At 52.3% G+C, this 24,619-nt stretch overlaps 9 protein-coding genes across 9 annotated transcripts; 4 read left to right on the top strand and 5 right to left on the bottom strand.

The window, feature by feature from the left end:
- Nucleotides 1-186: 186 nt before the first annotated feature.
- SPSK_05558 (transcription initiation factor TFIID subunit 9) lies at nt 187-912 on the top strand (the record flags this gene model as incomplete). The annotated part of the gene is made up of 2 exons (XM_016732301.1): nt 187-614; nt 705-912. 2 exons carry the CDS (start codon nt 187-189, stop codon nt 910-912), a joined length of 636 nt encoding a protein of 211 aa, XP_016583080.1.
- Nucleotides 913-1,513: 601 nt separating this feature from the next.
- SPSK_05570 (nucleoside-triphosphate pyrophosphatase) lies at nt 1,514-2,193 on the top strand (the record flags this gene model as incomplete). The annotated part of the gene is made up of 3 exons (XM_016732313.1): nt 1,514-1,764; nt 1,815-2,002; nt 2,060-2,193. The coding sequence occupies 3 exons, from the start codon at nt 1,514-1,516 to the stop codon at nt 2,191-2,193; spliced, it is 573 nt and encodes a 190-aa protein (XP_016583081.1).
- A 326-nt stretch (nt 2,194-2,519) lies between these two features.
- Nucleotides 2,520-4,903, bottom strand: SPSK_04994 (uncharacterized protein; the record flags this gene model as incomplete). The annotated part of the gene is made up of 4 exons (XM_016731751.1): nt 2,520-3,256; nt 3,320-3,424; nt 3,485-4,595; nt 4,736-4,903. The coding sequence occupies 4 exons, from the start codon at nt 4,901-4,903 to the stop codon at nt 2,520-2,522; spliced, it is 2,121 nt and encodes a 706-aa protein (XP_016583082.1).
- A 2,270-nt stretch (nt 4,904-7,173) lies between these two features.
- SPSK_04931 (seryl-tRNA synthetase) lies at nt 7,174-9,985 on the bottom strand (the record flags this gene model as incomplete). Its single annotated transcript, XM_016731691.1, has 18 exons — nt 7,174-7,342; nt 7,419-7,491; nt 7,583-7,620; nt 7,689-7,710; nt 7,775-7,825; nt 7,887-7,948; nt 8,005-8,146; nt 8,223-8,311; nt 8,378-8,410; nt 8,470-8,527; nt 8,668-8,717; nt 8,785-8,829; nt 8,889-8,949; nt 9,009-9,028; nt 9,100-9,107; nt 9,185-9,549; nt 9,622-9,805; nt 9,839-9,985. The coding sequence occupies 18 exons, from the start codon at nt 9,983-9,985 to the stop codon at nt 7,174-7,176; spliced, it is 1,617 nt and encodes a 538-aa protein (XP_016583083.1).
- A 1,335-nt stretch (nt 9,986-11,320) lies between these two features.
- On the bottom strand, nt 11,321-11,971 carry SPSK_05578 (uncharacterized protein; the record flags this gene model as incomplete). The annotated part of the gene is made up of 2 exons (XM_016732321.1): nt 11,321-11,829; nt 11,917-11,971. The coding sequence occupies 2 exons, from the start codon at nt 11,969-11,971 to the stop codon at nt 11,321-11,323; spliced, it is 564 nt and encodes a 187-aa protein (XP_016583084.1).
- A 1,817-nt stretch (nt 11,972-13,788) lies between these two features.
- On the bottom strand, nt 13,789-16,834 carry SPSK_04910 (uncharacterized protein; the record flags this gene model as incomplete). The annotated part of the gene is made up of 2 exons (XM_016731670.1): nt 13,789-14,061; nt 14,156-16,834. 2 exons carry the CDS (start codon nt 16,832-16,834, stop codon nt 13,789-13,791), a joined length of 2,952 nt encoding a protein of 983 aa, XP_016583085.1.
- A 1,397-nt stretch (nt 16,835-18,231) lies between these two features.
- SPSK_05433 (uracil phosphoribosyltransferase) lies at nt 18,232-19,225 on the top strand (the record flags this gene model as incomplete). The annotated part of the gene is made up of 2 exons (XM_016732180.1): nt 18,232-18,380; nt 18,454-19,225. 2 exons carry the CDS (start codon nt 18,232-18,234, stop codon nt 19,223-19,225), a joined length of 921 nt encoding a protein of 306 aa, XP_016583086.1.
- Nucleotides 19,226-19,437: 212 nt separating this feature from the next.
- On the bottom strand, nt 19,438-20,105 carry SPSK_05575 (transcription elongation factor; the record flags this gene model as incomplete). The annotated part of the gene is made up of 3 exons (XM_016732318.1): nt 19,438-19,748; nt 19,835-19,973; nt 20,061-20,105. The coding sequence occupies 3 exons, from the start codon at nt 20,103-20,105 to the stop codon at nt 19,438-19,440; spliced, it is 495 nt and encodes a 164-aa protein (XP_016583087.1).
- A 1,504-nt stretch (nt 20,106-21,609) lies between these two features.
- SPSK_05023 (GTP cyclohydrolase II) lies at nt 21,610-23,828 on the top strand (the record flags this gene model as incomplete). The annotated part of the gene is made up of 13 exons (XM_016731777.1): nt 21,610-21,917; nt 21,978-22,096; nt 22,247-22,316; nt 22,382-22,521; nt 22,583-22,626; nt 22,685-22,722; nt 22,806-22,875; nt 22,937-22,976; nt 23,036-23,091; nt 23,160-23,306; nt 23,351-23,506; nt 23,581-23,635; nt 23,662-23,828. The coding sequence occupies 13 exons, from the start codon at nt 21,610-21,612 to the stop codon at nt 23,826-23,828; spliced, it is 1,410 nt and encodes a 469-aa protein (XP_016583088.1).
- Nucleotides 23,829-24,619: the final 791 nt, after the last annotated feature.

Below are 24,619 nucleotides of genomic sequence, written 5' to 3' on the forward strand. Positions count from 1 at the left end.
AATAAACTGAGAGCCAAAGAAGAACACTGGACGTTTAGTATTTCACTCTTTGTTTTGTCGAAATACCGGCGACTGGCCATCTATCATCAGACCTTTTTTTTTTTTTGAGAAAGTTATCCGTCTCAATAACAACCTCATCACAGTCGCGTATATATCATACTTTGTCTCCCACGTCAAGCACACACAATGGCGGATGAGGCTCCTGCCGCTCCACCGCGGCGCAACCCCAACATCATCATCACCGGCACGCCCGGGACCGGCAAGACCACGCACTGTGAGGCACTTGCCACACGCATAGCCGCGGCCGCCAGCACAACAGGCGCCGCTCCAGCCTCGAACGGCTCCGGCGACGCCGTGCTGGCCGAGCTTCGCCACATTGCCGTCAACGACGTCGTCCGCGACCGCAACTGCCATGACGGCTGGGACGCCGAGTACCAAAGCTGGCTTGTCGACGAGGACCGCCTGCTCGACGAGCTCGAGCCGGACATGACCAGCGAGCGCGGCGGCTGCATTGTCGACTGGCACGCCTGCGACCTGTTCCCGGTGAGCTGGGTCGACCTTGTCGTCGTCTTGACAGCCGACACCGAGTCACTATATGATCGGTTGGCATTGAGGTAACAACTTTGGTCTTCGCACTTTGTACCTTTTTTTCGTTTTCTTTTCTTTTTCTATCGAGTTTTTCCCGTTACTAACAACCTGTCTAGAAAATACCCCGAGGCCAAGATGCAGGAAAACATTGATGCCGAGATCATGCAAGTGCTCCTCCAGGAAGCGCACGAGGCCTTTGACGAGGGCATGGTCGTGGAGCTGGCGTCCAACACGCCGGACGACATGGAGGCCAATGTGGACCGGATCGTGGCGTGGGTGGCCCAGTGGCGCAAAGACCAGGGCATTGACAAAGAGGAAGAGTAGCGTTGGGAAACGTCTTGCCCGTTTATTTTATTTATTTTTTTAATGTTTTTCTTTTTTGCGTTCACAATAGTTGCACAAAAGTTTCTGGTTTCTATGGCATGCAATGGTACGGCGTTTTTCTTTACACACTGGCGGGACTGGAGGCACCTAGTTAGAGATAAAGGATGATTTGACTATACCAAACCGAAATTCGGAAATGATAGTACTGTGATGTAAAGTGAAAAGATGAGATGAGACGGGATGAGAAGGGCTGACTGCGGACGGTTTGTACAACATACGGACGATGTAAAATGTAAATACGGTAGGTTTGGCTGACAAAAGCAGCTCGCTGTGTGCCCCGATAGCGGCCATTAAGGCAGTGGCGGCGCATCGATAATTTTTCTTATCTGTCACCGCCATAACGCTCGCGTTGTAGCGTATCAGCGTCCACCACCATCACGTTGCAGCTTCAGCCTTGGCACGCCCTATAATCGAAGCCTGCTTCCTGTTTGTCATTCATTGCACTGCTCTAATCGTCTTTTCTTTTGCCTCGTTTAAAAAGAAGCACCTCTCCCCTTTTTTCCTCTTCAATCTCATCCTGAATTTAACCTCCGCACCAGTCATGGCGTCTCCGATTGTCCTCAACTTTGTCACTGGCAATGCCAACAAACTTGCTGAGGTCAAGGCCATCCTGGAGCCGGCCATCACAGTGACCAGCCGCAAGGTCGATTTGGTTGAGATCCAGGCCGGCTCCATGGAGGAGATCACGCTGGACAAGTGCCGCCGCGCCGTGGAGCTGATCCAGGGCCCTGTGCTGGTCGAGGACACGAGCCTGTGCTTTGATGCCCTCAACGGGCTGCCTGGTGCTTACATGTGAGTAGTAAGGCCATCTTCCTCAGTCATTGGAATGCCCCGCCTAACAGCTCTAGCAAATGGTTCATGACGAGCCTCGGCCACGACGGCCTCAACAAGCTGCTGGCCGGCCATGAGGACAAGTCGGCCAAGGCGGTATGCACGTTTGCCTACTGCAAGGGCCCCGGAGAGGAGCCGATCCTGTTCCAGGGCGTGACGGAGGGAAAGATTGTGCCTGCCCGCGGACCGGCCAAGTTTGGTAAGCTTCCTTCGCCGTTTTCGTATTTCACCGCACTCAGACACTGACAGTCTCCAGGCTGGGATCCCATCTTCGAGTACGAGGGTGAGACATATGCCGAGATGGACAAGGTAAAGAAGAACACTATTTCCCACCGCTACAAGGCGTTGCAGAAGCTCCGGGACTACTTCTCCAAGGAGGTAAGCGCCTGAGCGTGTAGGTAACAGAGCCAAAAACAACACACTCACAGGCTCATGACATGATAACAAGTAGAATTAAACCAAATAGAGGCTCAATGCGATACCCAATGCCAAAGGGGGAAGAATAGCACTCATAAAAAACTCAAAATTAACTGCCTTTCCCCCAAAAAAATAAATCAATGGAAATTAAACGCTTTTATGTCGCTCTTCCTGTAACGATAACGCGGCGCTTAGTTTGTTTTTGCTTGTATAGGCAGATGCGCTGCATATATCTCAGACACCCATTTATGGGCACAATGACCGTCTCCATAAGATACCATGTACTCTTTGCGCTTTCGCTATGACGCTGAAGGGATAGGCACCGCTGGACTATTCGATGCAGAAGCACCGTAGTCATAGTCTTTTGCCATTGGTTGCAACCTACGTCCTGTTAGCCTTATGCACATCAGGTCCGGTGACGTAAACAGACAGACAACGAACTTGAGAATCTCAAATGCACGGTACCGTGCCAGGTACCGCGTACCACGGCGATATGGTCGTAGAAGCTGGTCATCCAGCCGATGTTGGCGAGATACAAAACGGGCCATAGCCGAGCCGTTGCGGAAAATAGGGTCGAATACGAGCAGATTCATCTCGCCTGTGTTGGTCTTCTCGATGCCGACAATCGTGAGCGAATGGCCCGGGTGCTGCCAGTAAATCGGCGGCAACGTCGTGCTGCGCACTTTTTGCCCTGGCGAGTAGAAGCCCTTGCTGAAGTAGTGCTCCACGTCGCGCAACAGTGCGTCTCTCGACTTCTCTGGTGTCTTATGCTTGAAGGCGTTTATGCTGCAAGGAATATTAAGACTCTGGAACAAAGCTACGGCCTCGGGCGTACCGATGTACTTGCGTGTTAGGCGGATGCCGCCCGTTTCAATGCGGCCTCGGGAGTTGATGCCCTTGTCCCACGCACTCTCAATCAGATTTTGAAGGTCAAACACACTCGGCAGGTCTGTGGGGAACGCCTCATGGCCAGGATACTTGGCTCCAACCATATACGAGGTCATTGTTTGGATGTTACGATACCCACAGAAGCCGCCTACCCAGCGTCAGCTTGTCGTTGTTTCAAAATAGAGTCGTGTGGAACCAAGGGTATGCACACCTTCTTTGGGTAACCTAGACACGTGCACGACACAAGGGTCGCAGAGATAGGCATACTCAGTGGTTGGGTTCTGCTCAAGAAGACCCTGGAGGAAAGGAATCATGCCTGATGAAATGTGTCAGAAATATATACGGCACCCTCTTGACCCTCCGATTGCTGGCTTACCTTCGTGGCGGACACCCCATTCGGTCTTGAGGTAGATTGCGAGCGCGTCCGGCATCCGTTCTTCATTCGCAAACTTGCCCAGCTCGGCCTTACCGAGGCGCTTCGGGACTTCTGACACGGCCTCCATCGCTTTGGCAGTGCTGTTCTTAGTGTTCGAAGAATGCCGGTGCCGATGGACAAGCGGTATGACAGCCTTGTCCTTTTCCTTGTCACGGTCCCCGCGTCTTCGGTCAGATTGCTCAGAGGAAGCACGCTTCCGAGGATCGCCAGAGAACATGGCCAAGAAAGAACGCACAGTCTTCGAGGGCTTGCGAGACAGGAATGTTTGATGCGAGCCACCGCTCTGTCCCAGCGTGGAGAGACCCAGTTCGCCTGTGTGGATTCGGCCATGGCCACGGCCACGGCTACGCAGGTCATGGTGCCGCTGGCGCTCCCGCCGCTCACGGTGCCGCTCACGGCTGTCGTCGCGTGGCTGAGGGGTGGAAGCGACCTCCTCCCGGCTTTCTTTAGTATCCGAACGCCTCACGGCATTAACGGACCGAGACGAGACCGTGGACTTTCGCGAGGCCGTGCGTTGTGGTCTCCGCTCCGGCGGTGGAACTGATGACGCCCTTACCGATTGCGTGCCATGTTCGCCGCCGTCAATATTGAGCACCCGTGCCTGCGTCCCGGGTGGGTTCGCCACTTTGGGTGCCACAGCCAATATCTTCACGCTCTCTTTGCCCTTGCTGATGGCATCGCTGTCCTCCACTGGCGTGTCTTGGTACTCCAGGACCGCATGTAGATCAACATGATAGGCCATCTCTGATACAATCACCGACTCGTGACACCCATCCACGGGACAGTCTGCAAACTGTGGCTCTTCGTTACCATTTCTCTCATCATTGTCGCTCATGCTGTCACTGTCGTCTGGAAAGCCGTTGATGACGACAGAGGTTGCATTAACACCAACAGATGCAGGCCGTGACGCAGGAGATTCCCCCATCTTCTTTCTTGACCGTAGATGCACGGCCTTAGCCTGGCCGATGCCAGAGCTCGCAAGCCTACTATTCGAGCCGCTACCACAATATTGTGGGCAGTTGTCATCTGGATGCTCGTGGCCCACGTGCTTCTGGAGTTCCACAAGTGTTAACCAAGGATCAAGAACTGCTTCTGCACGTTTGTTGGTTGCAGTAAAAAAGGAACGCAAATGTAAGAAAAAGACGGAGAGGGGGTAAAGCGGTTTTCGGGACAGAATGCAACGAAACTCACAAGCAACAGACTGTACTCTGCCGAAAAGAAACCACAAAAGGGGCAAGATAAAATAGCGCCTATCACCTCAGCTTGTTCGTGGGCTGCAACAGCGGCTGTAGCCTTGGAGGGAACCCCATTTGAGCACCGCGGCCGGTGCTTTCGCGTCGTTTGCGCTTCCTGCGTCATTAGCCTAGCCTGTCGCATTGGCAGTTGCAATCACCCGCCAAAAAGAAGCTGGAATCTGGTGGAGAATGCACTGCCGTACTGTTGGATCTTAGTCGGTCCAAGCTAGTTCATGTCGAGTGGAGGCGGATCTTGCCGGTGCAGTTTGCAATACATTCGTATAGTTTTGTTGTTCAATGCTAGCGGAGCTGCACAGCGTGGCTTGGCTATTTCGAAAGCTGCATCTGACGGTTTTGTACCTTTGGGATAGTACAACGAAACGCGTACGGTATAGGCAGCAGGATAAATCAAAACAAAGAAGGTAAAGGCCAATATATCGAAATCAGGAGAATAGAAACTAAAACTTTGGGTAAAAATAAAAACATCCGTCGAATGCAGGACACGAGAATCCTGAAGGTCAGGTCAAAGAGAAGTAGGCGAGATGTAGTCGGATTCGGTGGTGTATATGAACTTAGGAGGAGTGTCGTAGGATGAGATGGATACTATTATATGCATAGTAGGAAAAGGGGCAAAGAAAAAGGCGTTGGGTTAAAGGGTGTTTTGGCATATCGGGTTGAAAGAAAGAAAAAATGGTCGCATCCAATTTGTGCACATCGACCGGACTCTTCTGGGGGCGTGTCGTGGCATGCCTGCCGCGTTGTTGTTTGACTGTCGACCGCTCCTTCCCGCCTTTTGCATATGACGTGTTTTCTTTCCTGTTTTTATTTTATCTTCTTTATTGCTCCGGTCGGGAAGTAGTGATTGGTAGTCCCGTATTACCAATTTATCGACTCACGATTCCCGAATAATAAGACCTTTTCCCCCTTAAACAGAAAACACCATATTAAATGGACAGAAATAGGAGGAAACTGTGTAACTGGGCCGTTCCTTCTTTGCTCAGCCCGTTGTACGCCTCATTTTAGCTTAATTTTTTCGTTGATATGCCGTATTTCACAAACTCACTGACGAAAGTGTGGTTTTTTTTTTTTGCCCCGGTTCAATGTTGCGCAATACTTCCTCTTCGTACATGTCTTTTTCTCACCGCAGTTCATGTCGTATTGGGCGGGAATGCGAACGGATGCATCGTTTGCCTAAGCATATACGGCAAGCAGAAAAACCGAGCTCGGCTTCATGTTGTTTCTCCCACTCGCACCTTCCGTACAGCGCATTTCTTCGCCATTCGTAATAAAAACAAGGCAATTACGGACGGCGCTCTATCCGGCCATTCCACCCGTACTTTCCGTGCCTTGTCGTTTCCCCTTCCCACATCAACCGCCAGTCTGTTCCGTTGTGACTTCCCCGTTTGACAAAGCCGGCAATGCCACTCTTGCCATTTTCTTCATTACATTCGCCTTATATCGCCATCGAGAACACGACAATCACGTCTGTTCTCCCCCCCGAGAAGCGCACCGCCTGCCAGCCTCTTAGGTACGGTACCCCGGTTATGCACACCTGTACTTGCTTGTACGCCGTACGTCGTACGTCTGTACCTTTCATATATGCGCTGCCAAACGGGCAGAGACTACGAAAACGCATTTGCCCGTTCGTGCCACCACTGGCTTTTATTTCCTTCCCAGCTGCCCGTCCCTTTCGTAGCTTTTGTGCCTTAGGGAGCTTATGTACCACAAAGCGGTATTACGGCTCAGTAAGAAGAGTGAGGTTCAACACGGTTGCACGACTCTCGACAGGCACAGACCTTGTTAGCTTTTACCGGTCTTCATCTTCCTTTGATACTGACTGTGGTCTCGTTTTCTTGTCAAGTCCAGGAGGTTGCCAAAATGGGCATACAAGTTTTTCGAGACACACACGGTGCCATTATATACGAGCTCAAGTCTCAGGTTGTTGAACCTAAAGCCGGCCAGTTACCGTTTTCATGAAGCTTGGGCTTTCCCTTCGTTTTTAATATCTTGCCGGGACATACAGTGGATGCAGCTGAAATTTTGAACACCACAAAAAAACTTTATTTTCCTGTCTTGTCTGAGCTGTAGCACGTCTCGCACTTCAACTTTCTTTTTGGCCAAATCAAAAGCAACCCAGGTTTGTGTTCCCAGAATACAGACGCCCACCCCCCCAACACACCTCAACCAACCGGCTGTGCAACCCCAAAACAAGGTTGTCAGGATCGTCATTGGTGTAAGTGGTATGGGCCATTTCGGCGTCGGTCACTCGCTTCGCATGCTTGCCCTCCTTCGCTAAACGGCGCCCCATTTTGGCGCTTTTTCTTTTCTTTGATGGATTCTCGCTATTTTTCTTTACCTGCCTTGCAATTTTACTGGTCGACCATCGTTGTCCTTCTAGACCTTGACGTTCTTCAGCGCATCAGCCGCCTTGCCGACTTCGGCAGCAACAGCACCGGCAGCCGCGGCGACCTTGGGCTTGGCACCTTTCTCGGCGGCCTTGGCCTTCTTTTGCGAGGTAGAGTCTTTGGGGAGCTCCTTGGTGAAGGGAATGAAGTCGGGGGCACTATTTGTCGTTGTCAGCACGACCTTCTATTTCTCCTTTACGGTTTTGATTTTGAAGAGCAGCGCAAGTCACTTACCCAGGCAGGTACTTGCGCAAGGGCTCCGGAACGCGCACACCTTCTTGCGTTTGGAAGTTCTCGAGAATAGCGCCTGACTTTGTTAGCATATCACTATTCCTCGTATCACAAAAGCATATCCACCAATCCCCCACGCCTTGGGTGTGAAACCTCCGGAAACTTACACATGGTGCGGCTGGTAGCGGTCAGGGTAGAGTTCAGGCTGGTATACGGTTAGAACAACGTCATATTTTGTCACATTGCAGCGCATATGTTCAAGCATCCACCTACCAGTGGACGTATTTCTTCTTGACTAGAGACGAAGTTAGTACATATTCAAGTCAGAATAAGGATACTTTATAAAACAGCACACTTACCATCAGTCTGGGTCTTCGGGCCGTAGCGGATGTCCAGGGCGCGAGACTGGTCTGTTTTTACATATAAGCAAATATTCTTCGGGGTAATTAAGGTCCTGGAGTCATATCATACAGTCAGTGCAGTTAGAGCAGGAGACAAGCTCCTTGTACTCCGCCTGGAAGGGGAACCAAGCCCTGAAGCCGAATTAGCACAAGTCATACCACGGATTAGGGGTTGAACAACGACATACTCGAGATCGTATTTCTTGCTGGCAGCCTGGTTGAAGGCACCGCTGACAATGGCGACAACGCGGTAGGGGAGGCCCAGAGACTGGCAGAACTCCTCTGAGTTGGCAATCATAGCATCGAACTGCTCCCAGCTCTTTTCAGGGTCTAGCAAAAGTGTGAGTGGTGAGTGAATAGGCCGTGTGGGGCGGTGACTCTTGGCGAGTAGACAGATGATACATACCGCACAGAACAAACTGCTCGACCTTCTCGAATTGGTGAACACGGAACGTGCCCCACGCATCCTTGCCATGTGAGCCAGCCTCGCGACGGCTGGGGTGTGATGAATTAGCCTTCAAAGGTTATCAGAGGACGTACGGACGACGCATAGTTACTTACAAGCATGTGCTGAAGCCAGCGTACTTGATCGGCCTGTAGTAAATGGTTAGAGAAAGTCTTCCTATATGGAATTGCGTATGGAAGTGCCTTACATCTCATTTGCCTGGAGCCACTGGCCGGAGTGGTAAGCAGAAATCGGTTGCTCCGAAGCTGGACGCCTAGTCAGACTACTCCTTGTCCTGTATGACAATCCTCAGATCAGAGAGTTAAGATGACTCACTCGCTACAAGTCGTTGAGTTAGCATGCGCCCTGGCATCACAAACGTATATAAATAAATAAAAATTCTTACCAATCAGGTACTTTTCAGAGTCACCGTCGACCACCTTGTAAAGTTGCTCACTATTGTAATGGTCAGCTTGCTACCTCTCGAATCGGCCAAACGTCAAACAATGGTTTCTGAACATACTCGAAGTCGTCAAGCTGGGCTGTTTGCGCCATGATCTCTTTTGACCTGAAACGTGTTAGAAGATGAGGTCCAACACTGTCACAGGAGGTTAAGATCCAACATACATCATGAATGGCGACTGCAGGGCAGTGTAGCCATGCTTTAGTGTGAGGAACTCCAGACCATCTAAATCGTGTCAGTATACAATAGTGATTTGACGGATGCCCAACAGTTGTAAACCTTACAGTTGATAATGGCTTGGTTCCTAGTTGCTTTTGGTAAGTCGATGCAAATTGTTCAAAAAAAAAAAAAAAACAAGTATAAAGTATATCTTACAGGAAGACCTATTTTGAAATCCAGTGTTAGCGTGGCGACCAACAAACCACTGCCAAAAATGTCACAGAATCGAGATACCACTTACACCCCAGTTCTTGAGGAAGTAGCCGCGGTGACCAACCACCTTGACACCGGCTTCCGGGTTGTAGCCGTCAATGCGCAGAAGCAGCTCGTGGTGCGACAACAGCTTGCTGCGGTCCTCCTCGCCAACGGCAACTTCGCGGTCAGCAGGTACCCAGGTGGTGATGATGGGGTTGTTGTCCTCGTTGTTGTCGACGGGGACGGAGTCGTGGATGAGGTTGCCAATGGTGCCAAGGGCCTTGTTCATGGCCTTCTCCTTGACGGCGGCAGAGTCGAGCATGTCCTTCTTCTGCTTCTCGGTCGCAATCTTCTGCTGGAGGAGGTCGTCGGCGTTCTCCTTGGCCTTCTTCTTTGCGCCAATCTGCTTCTCTGGGGGGAGGGGAGGTTTCTGTTAGACATATGGTGATGAGGGAGTACAAAGGAAGGGTTGGCGGTTCGTACGGATATCGTTGATCTTGGCATTGAGTCTAGCCAGAGAAAGGTCGTCTGTCAGTAAGTTGTCCATGCGATGCGCCAAACCAAGAACCGTAAAAGGCACATACTGCGTAGCATCGTAGAGGGTTCGACGGTGGTCCTGCCACAGCTCAATAACCTTGTCGACCACATCGGGGTCCGCGTAACGGCGCTGCCAAAAACGTTAGCCCAGTTGGATAGGTACAGGGCGCCAAATTGCACCACGAAGAGTTGCTTCTCGTGACGTGAGACGGCGGAAACCAAAGAGGAAGAAAAGACGCACGCGCTGGCTTTCCTTGACGGCAGCCGGATTGCCGCCGCGCTCAACAATAAGATCGAGAACGTCAAGCATGTTGGGCCGAGGTTGTTGGTCTCGAAGTTCGAAGTTCTGGAGCTTTGGTGGGTAGGGCGATCGGGGGCCAAGATATAAGGGTCGCGATGTGATGCGACGATGCGACGATGCAGCGATGCTGTTGGCTTTTTGTATGAGTCAGAGATTACAGAATACAAGTGACGAAACCTCTGAGGCGCAGGAGCACAAAGAGTCATCCAGGCAGGATGAGAGGTCGTTACGTACAAATTTGGGACGGCAGGAACAGCACCGAACGGAGCCTGGTTACAAAACAGTCGGGACGAAAGTTGAGGTTCGCGGAGGAGGTCGTTGTTCGTTTTGCCAAACAAAGCTGAACGATCAGGCCAGTCTAGTTTTTTGGACGGGCTCGTTTTTTTTTTGGCGCTGTCCAGTTACTTTGGGCTACTGGCGCGGCGCGTTCGACCAACTGAGGGCCAGGGCACTTTGAATTGAAGCCGAAGGAGGGGCATGGTGCGCTAAGTTGGGTTCGTATGTGAGGTCTGTATGAGCCAAAAATGGTAAGGTAAATGGTGCGACCAGAACTACAGGGCCTGGATCGCTAGCTTGGTGGGGTGCAAGCTGCGCTGGTCGCGGGCAGGCCAGCCGTGCCCGCCCCCCCTGCACGGAGCACGGCGTTATTTGTTCATACAGCTTGAAAGCATGGGCCAGCCTTGGCGGCGATAACGAGTGCCCCTCACGTTCGAGCGATAACGCAGCAAACACTGAAAAATCGAGAATGGGAGACAGGAGGGTTGTACTTTACAGAATACCATTCAACAGCTTGCCTGCGTCTTTTTTTCGCGAGCGTTGCATCGTGATTTCAGTACCTACTAATTGTAAATTGCGTATGCGTATGAATGTGCAGTGGTGATTATACCAAGTGAGACACGGCTGTCTCAAATGGTCTGCGGGCAGCCACTTTGTTTGGACAGACTGTATGTTGTACGACATACAAAGAAAGAAAGACATAAACAGAAGAGTGCAAGTAATGGTATTGGCCTGTCCTATCCGAGAATCTCGAGCAGCAAACGTAAAGATCTCTCCCTGGTCCCGCCATATACAGAAGAGGCGTGAATGCAAGGAAGTAAGAGTAGATGCAAATGAAGCGCAAAATATGCAAGACGAAGCATACGAAAAAGAAAAGAAAAGAATGCAAGTGTAGGGCAGACCCTCCTGTTGCCCATATGCAAAATAACACCTTGTATACTCCGTAGTCCATCCGCAAATTACCATCTACAAAGGGCACGCGAGAAAGAAAGGGTCGAAAGGACGGGATGCAAGGACGAGGAACCCCAAATTCTAAAACACGCAACCGCAACCTATATCGATCGGGGATCACATCACCACACACTTTCCACCGTCCTGCGGCTCGTTGGGGTTCTGTGCCTTTTCGATCTGGCCGATCAGAAGCTCAAAGGCCTTGGCCACGTTGGTGTCAAAGCGCGCGCTGGCCTCGATCTGGGCGCAGTCAAACTTCTCGGCCAGTTTCTTGCCATCCTCCACAGTGACCTGGCGCTGCTCGGGGCGCAGGTCGCTCTTGTTTCCGACAATGACCAGGGGCACCCAGCTGACGCCGAGATGGTCAAGGATTTTATCGCGGATGACGTGGATCATCTCGTACGACTGCTTGGAGGCGACGGAGTAGACGAGCACGTAGCCATGGATGCCGATAAAATGCTTCGAGTTGAGGATGCTGTACTCGTCCTGGCCGGCGGTGTCGACAATCTCGGTGGCGTACTCCTGGCCCTTGTAGCGGATCTCCTTGCTGAACGTGTTCTCGATGGTCGGGTAGTAGCTCTCGATAAAGTGTCCCTCGACGTAGCGGACCGCCAAAGAAGATTTGCCTAGACATGTTAGTGGAGAAGAAGGCCGGAAGACATCTATGCAGAATGCAGAAAGCAAAAGTAGAAGACTGCAAAGCAAAGACATACCGACAGAGCGGCTGCCAACGATGGCGATTTTCCGCTGCTTGGACGGTGATGGCATTTCAAAAGGCTGAAACAGAGGCGCGTGGGGGTGGCCGCTGCAGGTGGGCGCGCAGGTTTTCTAGAAAGAAGGGATCGGAGGGGAAGTTGTCGTTTTGCGATATGCAAGGCACCGCTGGAACAGGCAAGGTGAGGACGGGAGCCCGGTTTAGGAAGTTCACGGTTCTGCGACAACGAAATTCGTCAAATTGGACGCGAAGCGGCGGTGAGCGACAAAACAACTGGTCGTTTGTTTGCGCGGCGTTGCAGAAAAGCTGGGTGAGCGAGAGTTGGAGAGTTGAGAAGAAGCTTAAAGACTAAAGAAAGGTGCCAAACCGGCGCCCAAAGGAAGAAATCGGCGATTGGCCTGGGTAAAGGGAAGAAAACGTTACAAAACCCGATGCGATCTGGTTCCCAGGCACCTGAAAAGAACTTCGGTGGGGGATTTTGGCGATTTCCAGATTGTCAGGTCCTGGAATTCGCGACGTGATGGGAGACGTATGGGAGATATGTTGGTGAATTTACAAGAGAGAGGGGGAAGGCGGCCGAGACGTTTCTTCGGAAAGGGGAAGCGGAAGAATATAGACAAAGTAGTCGCAGGAGAAACGCAAGAGGCGAAAGACGGCAAGGTAGAAAATGGATGGAGTGTAGGGGAGGGTGCGAATGGCGCCAGGCCCGCCTACCTGCCCACCATGGTCTAGCCCAAGGCAGGAACCTCTTCACCAAAAGCGCCACACGGTTGCGGACGTTTGTTTGTGTTGCTCACCTATGTTAGACGACCGCTCTCTTTGTTGGCATCTACGTCTTGGCTCTAGGTCGATCTGACGCTACCAATTGCAACAAGTTCCCAACTATCATGAACTACTGGATTGCGATTCCCCTTTTTGTCGTTTGCACCTGGCTAATTCGGACAGCTCATGATATGGGCTTACGGGAAGGCGCAAACGAGCCTTTGTTTCTCTGATTCGTCTCTATCGTCTTATGTGACCATTGCTCCTTCCTTCTCCCAGTTTTTTTCGCCCACATCAAACAATTATATGTTGTACGGAAGGCTGTAATGAGCCGCGCCCGTCTTTCCGTCTTCCGTCTGTTTGCATGTTTGTTTGTCTTACACAGAGGCACTCGCCAGCTGTCAGCGTGTTCAACAGCGCCAGGGTGGGAAAGTGCGGGACGGAAGCAACACGGCCAGAATGGGCCTGAAGCATCTGCGCCCAAGCACCAAAGTGTTCACGTGAAAGGGGGCGCCAACCACTAACACAAGCTTGGCGCTGAGCAAAAGTACTGTAATGATAACATACAGAGCAAACAAATATAAAAAATGTTTGTCAAACGAATCTCGACAGTCTCTTTTCAGTCTTGTAGCAGATCTACGTGTCGACTGTCTTGTCGATCCACCGCTCGGTGGAATGACCTCGTTATACGGATTAGTGAGCTCTAAGACGTGTGTGAAGATTGGTGAGGTGCGAAACGCCAGAAAAATGTTGATACTAGAAACCCAAGGGCTACAAAATCGAAGCCCCGATTGCATGATTTCAATACGAGTACCTCAGTTATGTCTGGGGTATGAATCATTTCATATTGTTGCAAACCAGCGCGAAGGCAAAAAACAAACAAACAAGGGGGTATCCCATGTCTTTAGCAACGCATCTCCCTTTCTCAAAAACACCAAAAGAATTGAAGCTGGTGGGTTCCCCTATTGCTCATCATGCCACCAGCGCCGTCCACTCCACCAAACTCTATTCTCTCTCTTTTCCGCCGCAGCCGTTTGAAAGTCGTGATAGTTGTACAATAAAAGAAAACCCAGGACGTCAGCAAAGAAAACAACGGCCACTGCCCCCCTTAGTACGATCGGGCATCCAGCTCTTGGGTCAGCGCCCGGAGGCGGGCTGTGAACTGGCTGGCCTCTGCACCGTGCTCCAAGTTTTCGGCCTTTCCGATCTGGTCGTGCAGAGTGATAAATTGCCGGATCGACTCGAGAAGAGGGTTGAGGTTGCCGCTCGGAGAAAGCAGTTTAAAAGCCTGGTAGATGGGGTCATGCAGACAGAGGTAGCCGAGTAGAATAGAGAGATACGCAAACGCCACGTTAAGCTGTGACTTTTCTTCCGAGTCGGCCTACATTACGTTAGCATTCGCATTTAGTAGCAGGAAAAAAAAACACCACAATAGCAGTCATTGCAGTGAAAAAAAGGGAGGTAGAAAGGCTCACCTCAGATGCAACCGCAGTGCCGTCAAGGAACGCTTTGCCAAGCCGGTCAAAAACGGCCAGGCCACCACCCTGCTCCAGGGTCTCGCCCGCAGCAGCATCGTTCTCCGAAAAGTTAATCATCACACCGAGCATGAGCAGTAGCTCGTTCAGTGCGTCAGAGGCAAACTCTTCGCCCGTCTTCGCCGAGCGAACAACACCAGTAAGGGCGCCGGAGCTCAGTTCCGCGAGCTGCCGCAGCAAGCCCTTGTCCACATAGTATCGTGCAGCATCCGGGTTGTTGTTGGCCGTGTTAAGCGCCAACTTCAAAACCAGCAGCTCGAGGTCGTTAAGGCGTAGACTGCTCTGTTCATGACGCTCCAGGGATTCGCCTAACGCGCTGGCGATGATTGGTAGGTAGTGCCGTGTCCACTCGGCACTGATATCAGACTGCATAGCTGACACGGAGTGCATCTCCAAGAGCGACAGCGACAGGAAGAGATCCGCCGAGTCGGCATCGCTCGATAGCCCAGACGCGAGAAGCGGGGGCTCAGGTGTCGACCCGTCGTCGTCGTTAGCTGAGGGAAGAGCAGACGAAATAATACCAAACAGTTCCTTGGTCAGTGCCGCAGATAAAGCGCCGTCGTCCTCGTCGATGCCACTCACACCACCAGATTCGGACTGCAGTTGCTGCGCAAACATGTGCAGAGCCTTCAATGCCACCGTCCGTGGCGACAGCTGCGATGGAGGGCCAGACGCAGGCTTCCAAATGGCCGACAGCTTCCTCAGTGTCTCCTTGAGCGTGCCCAGCTGCTGGCGCATATGATTGGAGACATTGGCTTTCCGATCTTTCGAGAAGCTCACAATATCCGAGTCGGTCGCAAGGAGAGTCAGGAACAGGTCTTTTATTTTGTGCTGGCGAAGCTCGCGCAAGAGGCGGTGAGATGCTGAGCCACTAGCCAGAAGCGTGACGACAATACCGGCAATGGTATATCCAGCAACGACGTCCGTTTCCTTCCCAACATTCCGGAACAGTTGCATCTCGGCACCCTGGTCCCTGAAATGGCGTAGGAAGGACTTTTCCTGGAGCTTGTGGACCATCTCGAGGAGCGCGGAACGTCTGGCCGACGATGGCTTGCCAGAGCTCGGCGCACCAACGCGGTCCATGATGTCGACCAGCTCATCGGCATACCGGCTATTGGCGCCCGCCTGGCGAAGCTCGTGAATGCTCTGGATGGCACCTTGTGATGCCCCACCCATATCCTCATCAAAGTCAAACGCAGCCGGCTTCGCTTCGGGCTCAGGAAGCAGGCTCTCCAACAGCGACAGATCGCTGCCCTGAGGTCCACCCAGCTCCACCGGCTCCTCTGCCAAAATCGTTCTCTCCAGGTTGTACGTAAACTTGACCCCGGGCCGTCTTGTCGTGGTGCGCCGCGTGATCGTAGCCGGCGTCGATGGAGCGATCGAGACTTTGCTGGGCGATGCTGTCGCCAAGCTGTCCAAGTCCATGTGCCCTCCCCGGCCCTCGCTAACGGGCGTGCTGCGTACATTTCGGTATCTCGCCAAGATAGGGTCTTCGTCGCTGCTTGCATTGCCTTCGCTCTCGTCTTTTACAGCGGGGTCTTCGGCCGGTTTGGCTTCCTCATCCGAGGAAGACTCGTCTTCGATCTGAGAGGCAAGGGTATCGATCAGACGGCGACGTTTTCTTTGCGTGGACGGCGGCGGTTTATAAATCTCCCGCGCAACTGATGCTGGTCGCTGAGGTGACTTTCGCGGCGTCGCGTGGCCGCTGTTCGAAGGTAGGTTGTCCACCGGACGGATGGGCATCGGGTGAGGCGACTTTGAACCCGATTTCCGAACGGCCGTCGTAGCCGATACGGCAGCAAACTTTGATAGCGTCTTTCTTGGTGATGCCGATGGCGAACGGATACCCAGGGGGCTCTTCAACCCAGCCGGTTCTTTTGGTGGAGTCTTTGTAGCGCGTTGACGGGGCGAGCTGACCGGCCGTGACGAACTTGACTCTGTGGCCTTTCCAATCGCTTTGCTTTGTCTAAAGAGCGGAGATGACGCACCGACCGAAGTAGGGCCTGGGCTGGGCGATCTCCGCTGGACCTTTTTGGCCTGTGTCGAGTATGAATTTCTGCTGACGGGAGGAGACGAAGCAGCAACGCCAGCAGCCGGACGTTGTGCGCCGGCACTGGGACGCTGGGCACTAGCACTCGGACGTTGGGTGCTTGTACTTGGGCGTTGAACACTTGCATTGGGGCGCGACATAGGCGTAGACTCGTTCGGAGAGGGCTTCCGTTTCACACCGCGCACAGCGTCGAGCGTCTCCCGTGTCGTATTGCCTCTCTTAATAGTAGGAAGATGGCGCGGCGTAGCAGTAGACGCCGGCATCGGTGATGGAGCGAGACCCGTGCTGGCTGTGCTTTTGTTGCTCGGTCGGGGAGTCGTCAATGGTGGGCGTGCGGAAGACAAGGGTCGCGGTTTCGTTACGGATTTCGGTGGTGGCGGCACATCGTCAACAAAGTCGTATTCGTAGATGTCCTTTGCCGGGGTTTGTGAACCAGACTGAGAGGACTCCGACGCGCCGGTGATGGGTGGTGTCGATGTTTGCGACCGGGATTTGAGACCCGGCTTGCCGTTGAACGTCGTTGGGGGCTTCTTTTTGGGGCGCTGGCCCAGATCATTGAATGTCGACATTATCTCAAAACAAGACGCGCGCAACCGCCCCTGGGTAAATCAATCGATGCAGAGCCGCTTCGCGAAGTCCAATCGTCTTGTCGGTGTCCGATGGCTGTCGATGATGTTCGAAGAAAGGAGAGGCGCGATTCGAATGGCGCGCAGGCGAAGCTAGCCAGTTGTCCAGTATAGAATCGTGCCCCTCAGAACTAGACGATCACGCGTGATGAGTGCCACATAGATTATGCTGCCATGGGCGAGCGCTGTTTCGACAGGTCTGTAGTTGGCAAGGCGAAGGTTGGCGTCGCGATACGTGAATGTGGCCGTAGTGAATATAAATGTTGGTGGGCGGTAAGGAGAAGAGTTGGCGCGTGAGCCGGGGCCGATCACAAATGGAAACAGAAGGCGCAACCGTGTGTACCAAGCAGGATTGTCTCGGAGAAAGGATGCCGCGAGAAGGTGCGATGGGTGCCAGTGGTCGCACGACACAAATGATGGGGTAGGGAAGGAACGATTGTATCATTAAAGATTGTTTACAAAAGAAGCCAGGATCCTGCTTTCCGCGACAAAGGACAAGTGAAAGCGGCACAGAATTGCACAGAATTGGGCTTGATTCTCACTGGGCCGAAGGTGGCTTGGCTACGAACTGGCCAATGGGGCCGAGATGACTGTGATGAGGCCTGTCGCAACGGGGATAGGCCACAAGCGCCAAGTAACAGCCACTAGAAGCCTTCCACTTGGGAGCGAGCCACTGGATTAGTCATTATATTCACGGTGTATATATATACACACTGTATTTATGCACTGTATTATTAACCCACTCTCCCCACTCCGCCGCTTTTGCAAAAGATAAGTGCGGACAGGTTGGCGCCAGCATCCGCACAAGATACCTGCTTTGAGGAAATCCAAGCCCGTGTCGCTACATCATTTTGCGGTTACAGCTTTATCGGCATTCGTATTACTTGCGTATATTAGTCGTGGCAGTAAACAGTAGCACTAGGCGAGGCTTAGCTTGTTGGGGGGTTCCTTGACTTGGAAGGTGCGGCGGGCAAAAAAAGGCCGAGATAAAACGACTGGGGCAGTAGACTAGGCGACCGTAACGGTTTAGACTCCCGTCTATTGAAAAGTTCACAACCAACAGAGAAAGCTTTAACACAGGTCATGCGACATTCTTCGAGATAAAGATAAACCACAGCTCACCGTACGTGCATGCAGCTTTACAGATAAAGCTCTGTACCCTCCCTCGATCAATCACACCTGGCAGTACCCCGCAAAGAGTAGACGGTACAGTCCAACATTGTGAATTGTGAATCGAGACCACTCACGAACGGACGCCAGCTCTTTCACGTGCACATTACAACATCGTGAGCTTCTTTTCGAACTGTTTAACTTCGGGAGCTCCCTCTACCTCCCCGGCAATGGCTTCTAAGACCACCGCTACGACGCAGTGCGTCGGCCCCAACTACCGGATCGGGAGCCAGAACCCCACGGCCACTGTTTCGACACCAGTCAACTTTGAGACCGTGACGGTGCTCCCACAGACGCCGCAGCTCATTGCCCTGCTTTCGTGAGTGTCTGAGCATCTGGGTGGCACCGTGCGATGAGTAGCCAGTGTCACCTATACTAACACAACTGCATAGCATCATCCGCGACAAGAACACTGACCGCGGCGACTTTATCTTCTACTCAAACCGCATTATCCGGTTGCTGGTGGAGGAGGGCCTCAACCACCTGCCTACGGTCGAACGAGAGGTGACGACGCCCGTTGGCCGGCCGTACGCGGGTCTTCAGTTCCAGGGCAAGATTTGCGGTGTGTCCATCATGCGTGCTGGTGAGGCCATGGAGCAGGGTCTTCGCGACTGCTGCCGGTCGGTGCGCATTGGCAAGATCCTTATTCAGCGGGACGAAGAGACGGCTCAACCCAAGCTATTCTACGACAAGCTGCCCGAGGACATTGCCAACCGTTGGGTGCTACTGCTGGACCCCATGTTTGCAACGGGCGGATCGGCCATCATGGCCGTGGAGGTGCTCAAATCGCGAGGTGTGCCTGAGGAGCGGATACTGTTCCTTAACCTGATTGCCAGCCCCCAAGGCGTGTCCAAATTTGCCAGCAAATTCCCCAAGCTGCGTGTTGTCACGGCGTTCATCGACGAGGGCCTCGACGAGAAGAAGTATGATGCGACCCTCTCGCTATACAAGAGTTTGCGTTTGGTTATTCTTGTCGTTCACACGCTGACATATCTTCACACAGCTATATCATTCCTGGACTCGGCGACTTTGGCGATCGTTACTACACGATGTAATAGTACAAGTATCCGTACAAGCAAGCCCAAAGTAGGGACAGGTGAAAAAGAAAACAAATATCTCCAGGCCTTTCCTAATAACGCCAACCATCACCGCATCCGTTTTTGACCCTGCCTCCCTTGCAACCAGTCTTTTGTATGAATCCACATGAATCCAGTTCGTGTATTCTTCCATGAAACCCCTTCGTTTTTGCATTTCAGAAATCACAACATTGTAGCACAGCTGGTAGCAGTTTGTAAACCTAGACAGGGTGTCGTTTGGCATTGTGCGCCTTCCCACCACCCTCAACTGATACCAGTACGGGGCACATACGCGGCATATCAGTATTCATCGTCGTCCACAATGCCTTCGCCCGCGTATCGTCTGTCTCCGCCATCGTCGTCGTCGTCAATGTCTCGCGATGATGGGCCTACGCGGCCAGGCGCATAGCGACCCGAATCGGCGAGGCCCAGTCGGCCACCACTGGTCTCATTCTCGACTTTCTCCTTGGCCACGGAATCTAAAGGAGTTTGTGTCAGTCGGCGTATCGTTTGTTGACGCAAAGGCACGCGCACAAGAAATAACGCGAAGAGGTTCCCCTTACCGGCTGCATCTACCCACTCGCCGTAAACATCAACGGCTGCGGAAAGATCTGTCCAAAGTTAGCTGCCATCCGCCTCCTATTCCTTTTTTATTTTTGTTTCGAGACAGGTTCGCGTATTGGCGCACGGAACGTACAGTTGATGGCGCATTGGAACTTCTGGCCACAGACCTTGCATTCCAGATAGCCAATGCCGAGTTTCTTATCAAGCTTCACGGTGACAGACTTCTCGTGGTTGCAGAAGAGGCAGGTAAAGGTCGTAGGGAGAGGGACAGCCTATCAATGTCAGCAACGAGGTTCGTGCCTAGCTGGAGAGGGCCGCCGCCCGGGCCGAGAGCATGCGCAAAGAGCTGAACAACCTACCTTCTTGGGTCCCTGAGGTTTGCTGGAGCTCTTCCGTTTACCCATGTCGAGTTGAGAACTCCGGCCGTCGGAGGGTAGAGAGGGACGAAGGGAGGGGACGCTTGAAGGTTGTTTTCGAGGTGGGGACGAACGACAGGGACGATTAACCGCAGATGGATGAGGCCCGTCGTGTCGCGTGTCGTGAAAGGGCGGTGACTCTGGATCGCTGTAGTCCCAACGGCTGCTTGTTCGATTTGCGCAAAACACATTGCATGCGCATTCGTGTTGCGGTTGGCTGGATTAGGGGCGCGGTCGGGGCAAGAGTGATGTGTTTTAGGGGAGTAGTCAGCAAGCCAACAACTGCAACTACAATACAACTAGCGCTTGTCGCCTGTCGCAGGTTTGCGCTGTGTGCGTGCCCCTCTGCCACTTCACCAGGCGGTGAACTACTTCGTAACCCCTCTGTCGCTCAGAGCCCAAGACCATTGCAGGCAAGACATAACCCCAGTTGATTGTCATTCGCTCGCACGGCTGTACCTGCTCCTCCGAGTAGGAACGAGCTGTCTCCACTTTCTTGCCTGCCCAGCGCAGTTCGGACTTCAGAAACGACGGTTATGGGCGACCTGTCGCCCGCTCACCTGTCCCGCGCCGTGTCCGTTTTAGGTTAACTGCTTGTGGACCCCGTGATTGATAGCAGCATTCCGACAGGTTTGAACACAACCAACGACCAAGGGATGTTGCTGATAACAGCCAAAAATATGTCACATGCCCTTACCGGCTGGGTCCGGTCTTGGACATTGGGTGAGTCGAAGAGGTGTCACTTTTGTCTGACAGCAGGAAGCAGAGAAAGCGGTGGCTTTGTTTGTGAGTTGCTTGACGCCGATGCGGGCAGGTGCGGCAAATGAGAGGCCAGTGCACTGCCTTCTCACTCACCTTGAGTGCGTTACTGATGTGCGCAGCTGATGCACGCAGTTCGCACTTTCCAAATCACTACATATAGATATGATATCGTCCAATGTCTCCGTACTTGTAGTATGCTCCCGCAGTCAACTATTGCTTATCGGTCCCTTCCCCGCCTGCTATCTATCCTCACATCGAGCTTGGCCACCTCTCATCCTCTAGCAAATCGTCCGGAGCTGCCCCGGTCAGCCGGCCAGCTTCCGCGTCTTGGGGAGCGCTTGATTTCTTCCGGATATTCCGTTATCTTGGTTGTACGGAGTATACTACTATTGATTGCCCTGTTGAACTCTTCCCATTACCCAGCTCTCTCTTTTTACAACAAGAATCGGAAGGAGCTTCCTGTGGTCGTCGGTCAAAACTTCCGTATTAGTCGTCACTTATTAAATTGGCCGTGGAACGCTCCTGCCCCTACGTCGCGTTCTCCCTAATTACCCCTCGTGCTTTCCCTCTCTGTTCCGCCTTCGTACTTGACTCCGTCTCCCTTTTTCACCCACAGTTCCTGCCGTTCTTCTCAGAGATTGAATCCCTTTCTTGACCAATCGATACACGTAGTGCTACGTGAAGCAATCTACCCCCCTTTTAAATCATTCGACAAGCCATCTCACCTACAATGGCCACCAACGGAGACTCGGCGACCAGCCCCGCCCTGGTCGGTACGGAACACATTGCTGACATCCTGGAGAAGATGCAGCAGACTCAGGCTGAGCTTCTCGCAGCCGTCAAGTCGTCCATTGCGGTGCCAGCTCCGACCACGGCTTCTGCGCCGGCTTCTGCTCTGAGCCCTGCAGCATTGTCCGCTCCGGTCACAATCGCCAACCCAGTGTCGGAGCCGCCAGTCGAAGCCGACAATGCTTTGGCCAACAGCCCGATACTGTCGTCAAGCCCAAAGTCCACCTTCACCTCGAGGATCGTCCTGACGTGAGTACCGCAACCGCTCTGCCAATCCCATACGTGCTGTGTGTTGATATCGACCCCTAGGACGTACCCTAAACAGATCGGCGTCAACCCGTTTCTCATGAACTGGGGCGCCGAAGATCCTACAGAGCGTGGCCCCATCGTGGTCTCTCGCGCTCCATCGACGATCCGCCGGCGAAACGGTGAGCTTCCTTTGGTACATGTTGTTGACATTATTAGAGCTTATTTATTGCTGACGAGATTTCTTGATACAAATAGCCATTGGCGGTAAGACGCAATTGTTACAGATCTTTCTCTGCCCATATGTATGTACTAACATAATTTTCTTCTAGCTCACGGAGGTTCGTACTCGATCTACTACGCCCTTGCGGTTGCGAGCCAACAATTGAATGCCGAACATCGGTTCGTAGACCACGTCCTGGTGGGAACTAAGTTCAGTCCCCTTTAACCAAGCTAATCATTGACAGTCCCGACTTTACCAACACCGAGCCGGCGGTCAACATCGGACCATTCCCTCAATGGCACGACAAGAAGAAGATTGTTGCCATGGATCCTTGGGGCCACGTACCTCAGACTCTCTTCAAGGATGTGATGGATAACGACAATGGTGCGTTTACCAGGTGCGATAGGCGATATCGGTTTTGAGTTGAGAGCTAACGATTGTTAAGTTGACATACGCCCTACAATTGCAATCACTAAGGCGCACATGAGAGTTCGTTTCTACCATTCCCGGCCCAAGTGTGCTCGACTGTACTAACCGGTGCCTCCAGCTTCCAGAACTTGAGGAAAGTGTCCGTAAAGGCAGACTGTGCGTGTTGATATCACCTTCGAATATTTTCCTGTACCCACCTCGCGATAATCTATTGCTAACGACCATGCCGCCATATGTAGTGTTCCTGATGGGAAGGTGTGCCTCAATGACAAGGGCGAGTTGGCAGTGACAAAGTTCGCTGTTGAACCAGTAAGAAGCTCCTATTTAGCTCTCAACAGTTAACGATACGTGTTGACAAATGCTATCCTAGGTCTGGTATTTACCAGGAGTTGCTGAGAGATTTGGCATTGGTGAGTTACGTATTCTATCGGCGTGACACATGCGGACATAACCAGACTAACACTATCAGACGAGGGCACTCTTCGCCGGTCCCTTTTCGAACATACAGGCGGCAGCTATCCCGAGGTGAGCTCTGGCCCACGTGCATATAACCTGTTGCTATGGCTCTTGATTGTTAGCTAACTTCATCACAGCTCATCACTCGCGGCGACATCAAGATCTTCCTGCCTCCCATTGGCGGCCTTACTGTTTACTGTTTTGGCGATCCTGCGAAAATGTCAGATGCGAGCGTCCGGCTAGCACTGAGAATCCACGATGAGGTGACTGCCCGCAGTCATTCAGTGAGCATTTGTCTGAGAAATATGAGTTACTAACATGTGTACAGTGCAACGGAAGCGACGTCTTCGGCTCTGACATCTGCACATGCCGGCCGTATCTAATTTACGGTATTGAGGAGGCCGTCAAGGAGGCTCAGAACGGAGGCAGCGGTGTTGTGATCTACTTCAGAAAGGAGGGCCGTGCCCTTGGTGAAGTAACAAAAGTGAGTTGAATCGACTCATCACATGTGGCTCCCTTTCTTTTCGCCGTTGCCCTATACTGACAATCTTTGTTTAGTACCGTATGACCGGCTCCAATCTCTTCGATATATATGGCGAGCCTTTTAATGATGGTTTATGCTAATGTTGAGTGCCACAGTCGTGTACAACGCGAGAAAGCGAGGCGAAGACCGCGCGTCCGACTACTTCAAGCGGACTGAGAACATTGCCGGCGTCAAGGACATGCGCTTCCAGGCTCTGATGCCGGACATTCTGCATTGGCTTGGTATCACAAAGATCGACCGGATGTTGAGCATGAGCAAGTAGGTATATTTCAAGGATATACAACTAATGGTTCGTTTATTTGATCCATCAAAAGCAAGTTGTGCTAATCGGATCGTCTTACAGCATGAAATACGATGCCATCGTTGGCCAAGGGTATGAGCATCACGCCCACAATCAGCAACCTTTCTTCTATCCTACTTTGATACCGGACTAACTCTTATCGCCTCGCCTCTTAGGATTCCGATTCACGAACGTGTCGAGCTTCCCGAGGAATGGATTCCAGCGGACTCAAGAGTGGAAATCGACGCCAAGATCAATGCGGGTAAGATATTACTTACCAGGCCACCATCCTTTTTAGGAAACATCGAACTTTTGACTAACCATTTCTCTTCCTCACTACTCGAAGGCTACTTTACAAATGGCCACCGCATGACAACAGAGGAGCTCGAAGCCGTACAAGGCAGAACCTGGGAAGAGTAAGTCAATCCTGCATTCCGTTTACGTCGCACTCGTTGCCCTTTCCCTGTTGCCTTCCTCTTCGCTGGTCATACAATCCCCCCTTGACGTCGTTCAACATATCATGCAATGGCCGAGTGCTGACCAAGTCTTCCAACCTTCCCCATAGTATCGACCATTGAGCGACTCTGTCATGTCGCTTCCAACCCCCACCAACCTGCCTCAACACTCCAAGGCCGTGCCGCGTAAAAAAGCCTTAAAAACTTGTGTGCCACGATCTGCGGGAGAACAGGTAGAAATTCCCATTTTATTGGTTAAACTAGGCCTTTTGTTCTTCTACCTGCGTGTCTAATAAAACAAAGCATGTACAATCGATT

The sequence above is a fragment of the Sporothrix schenckii genome, assembly GCF_000961545.1.
Source record: "Sporothrix schenckii 1099-18 chromosome Unknown Cont49, whole genome shotgun sequence".
NCBI lineage: Eukaryota > Fungi > Ascomycota > Sordariomycetes > Ophiostomatales > Ophiostomataceae > Sporothrix > Sporothrix schenckii.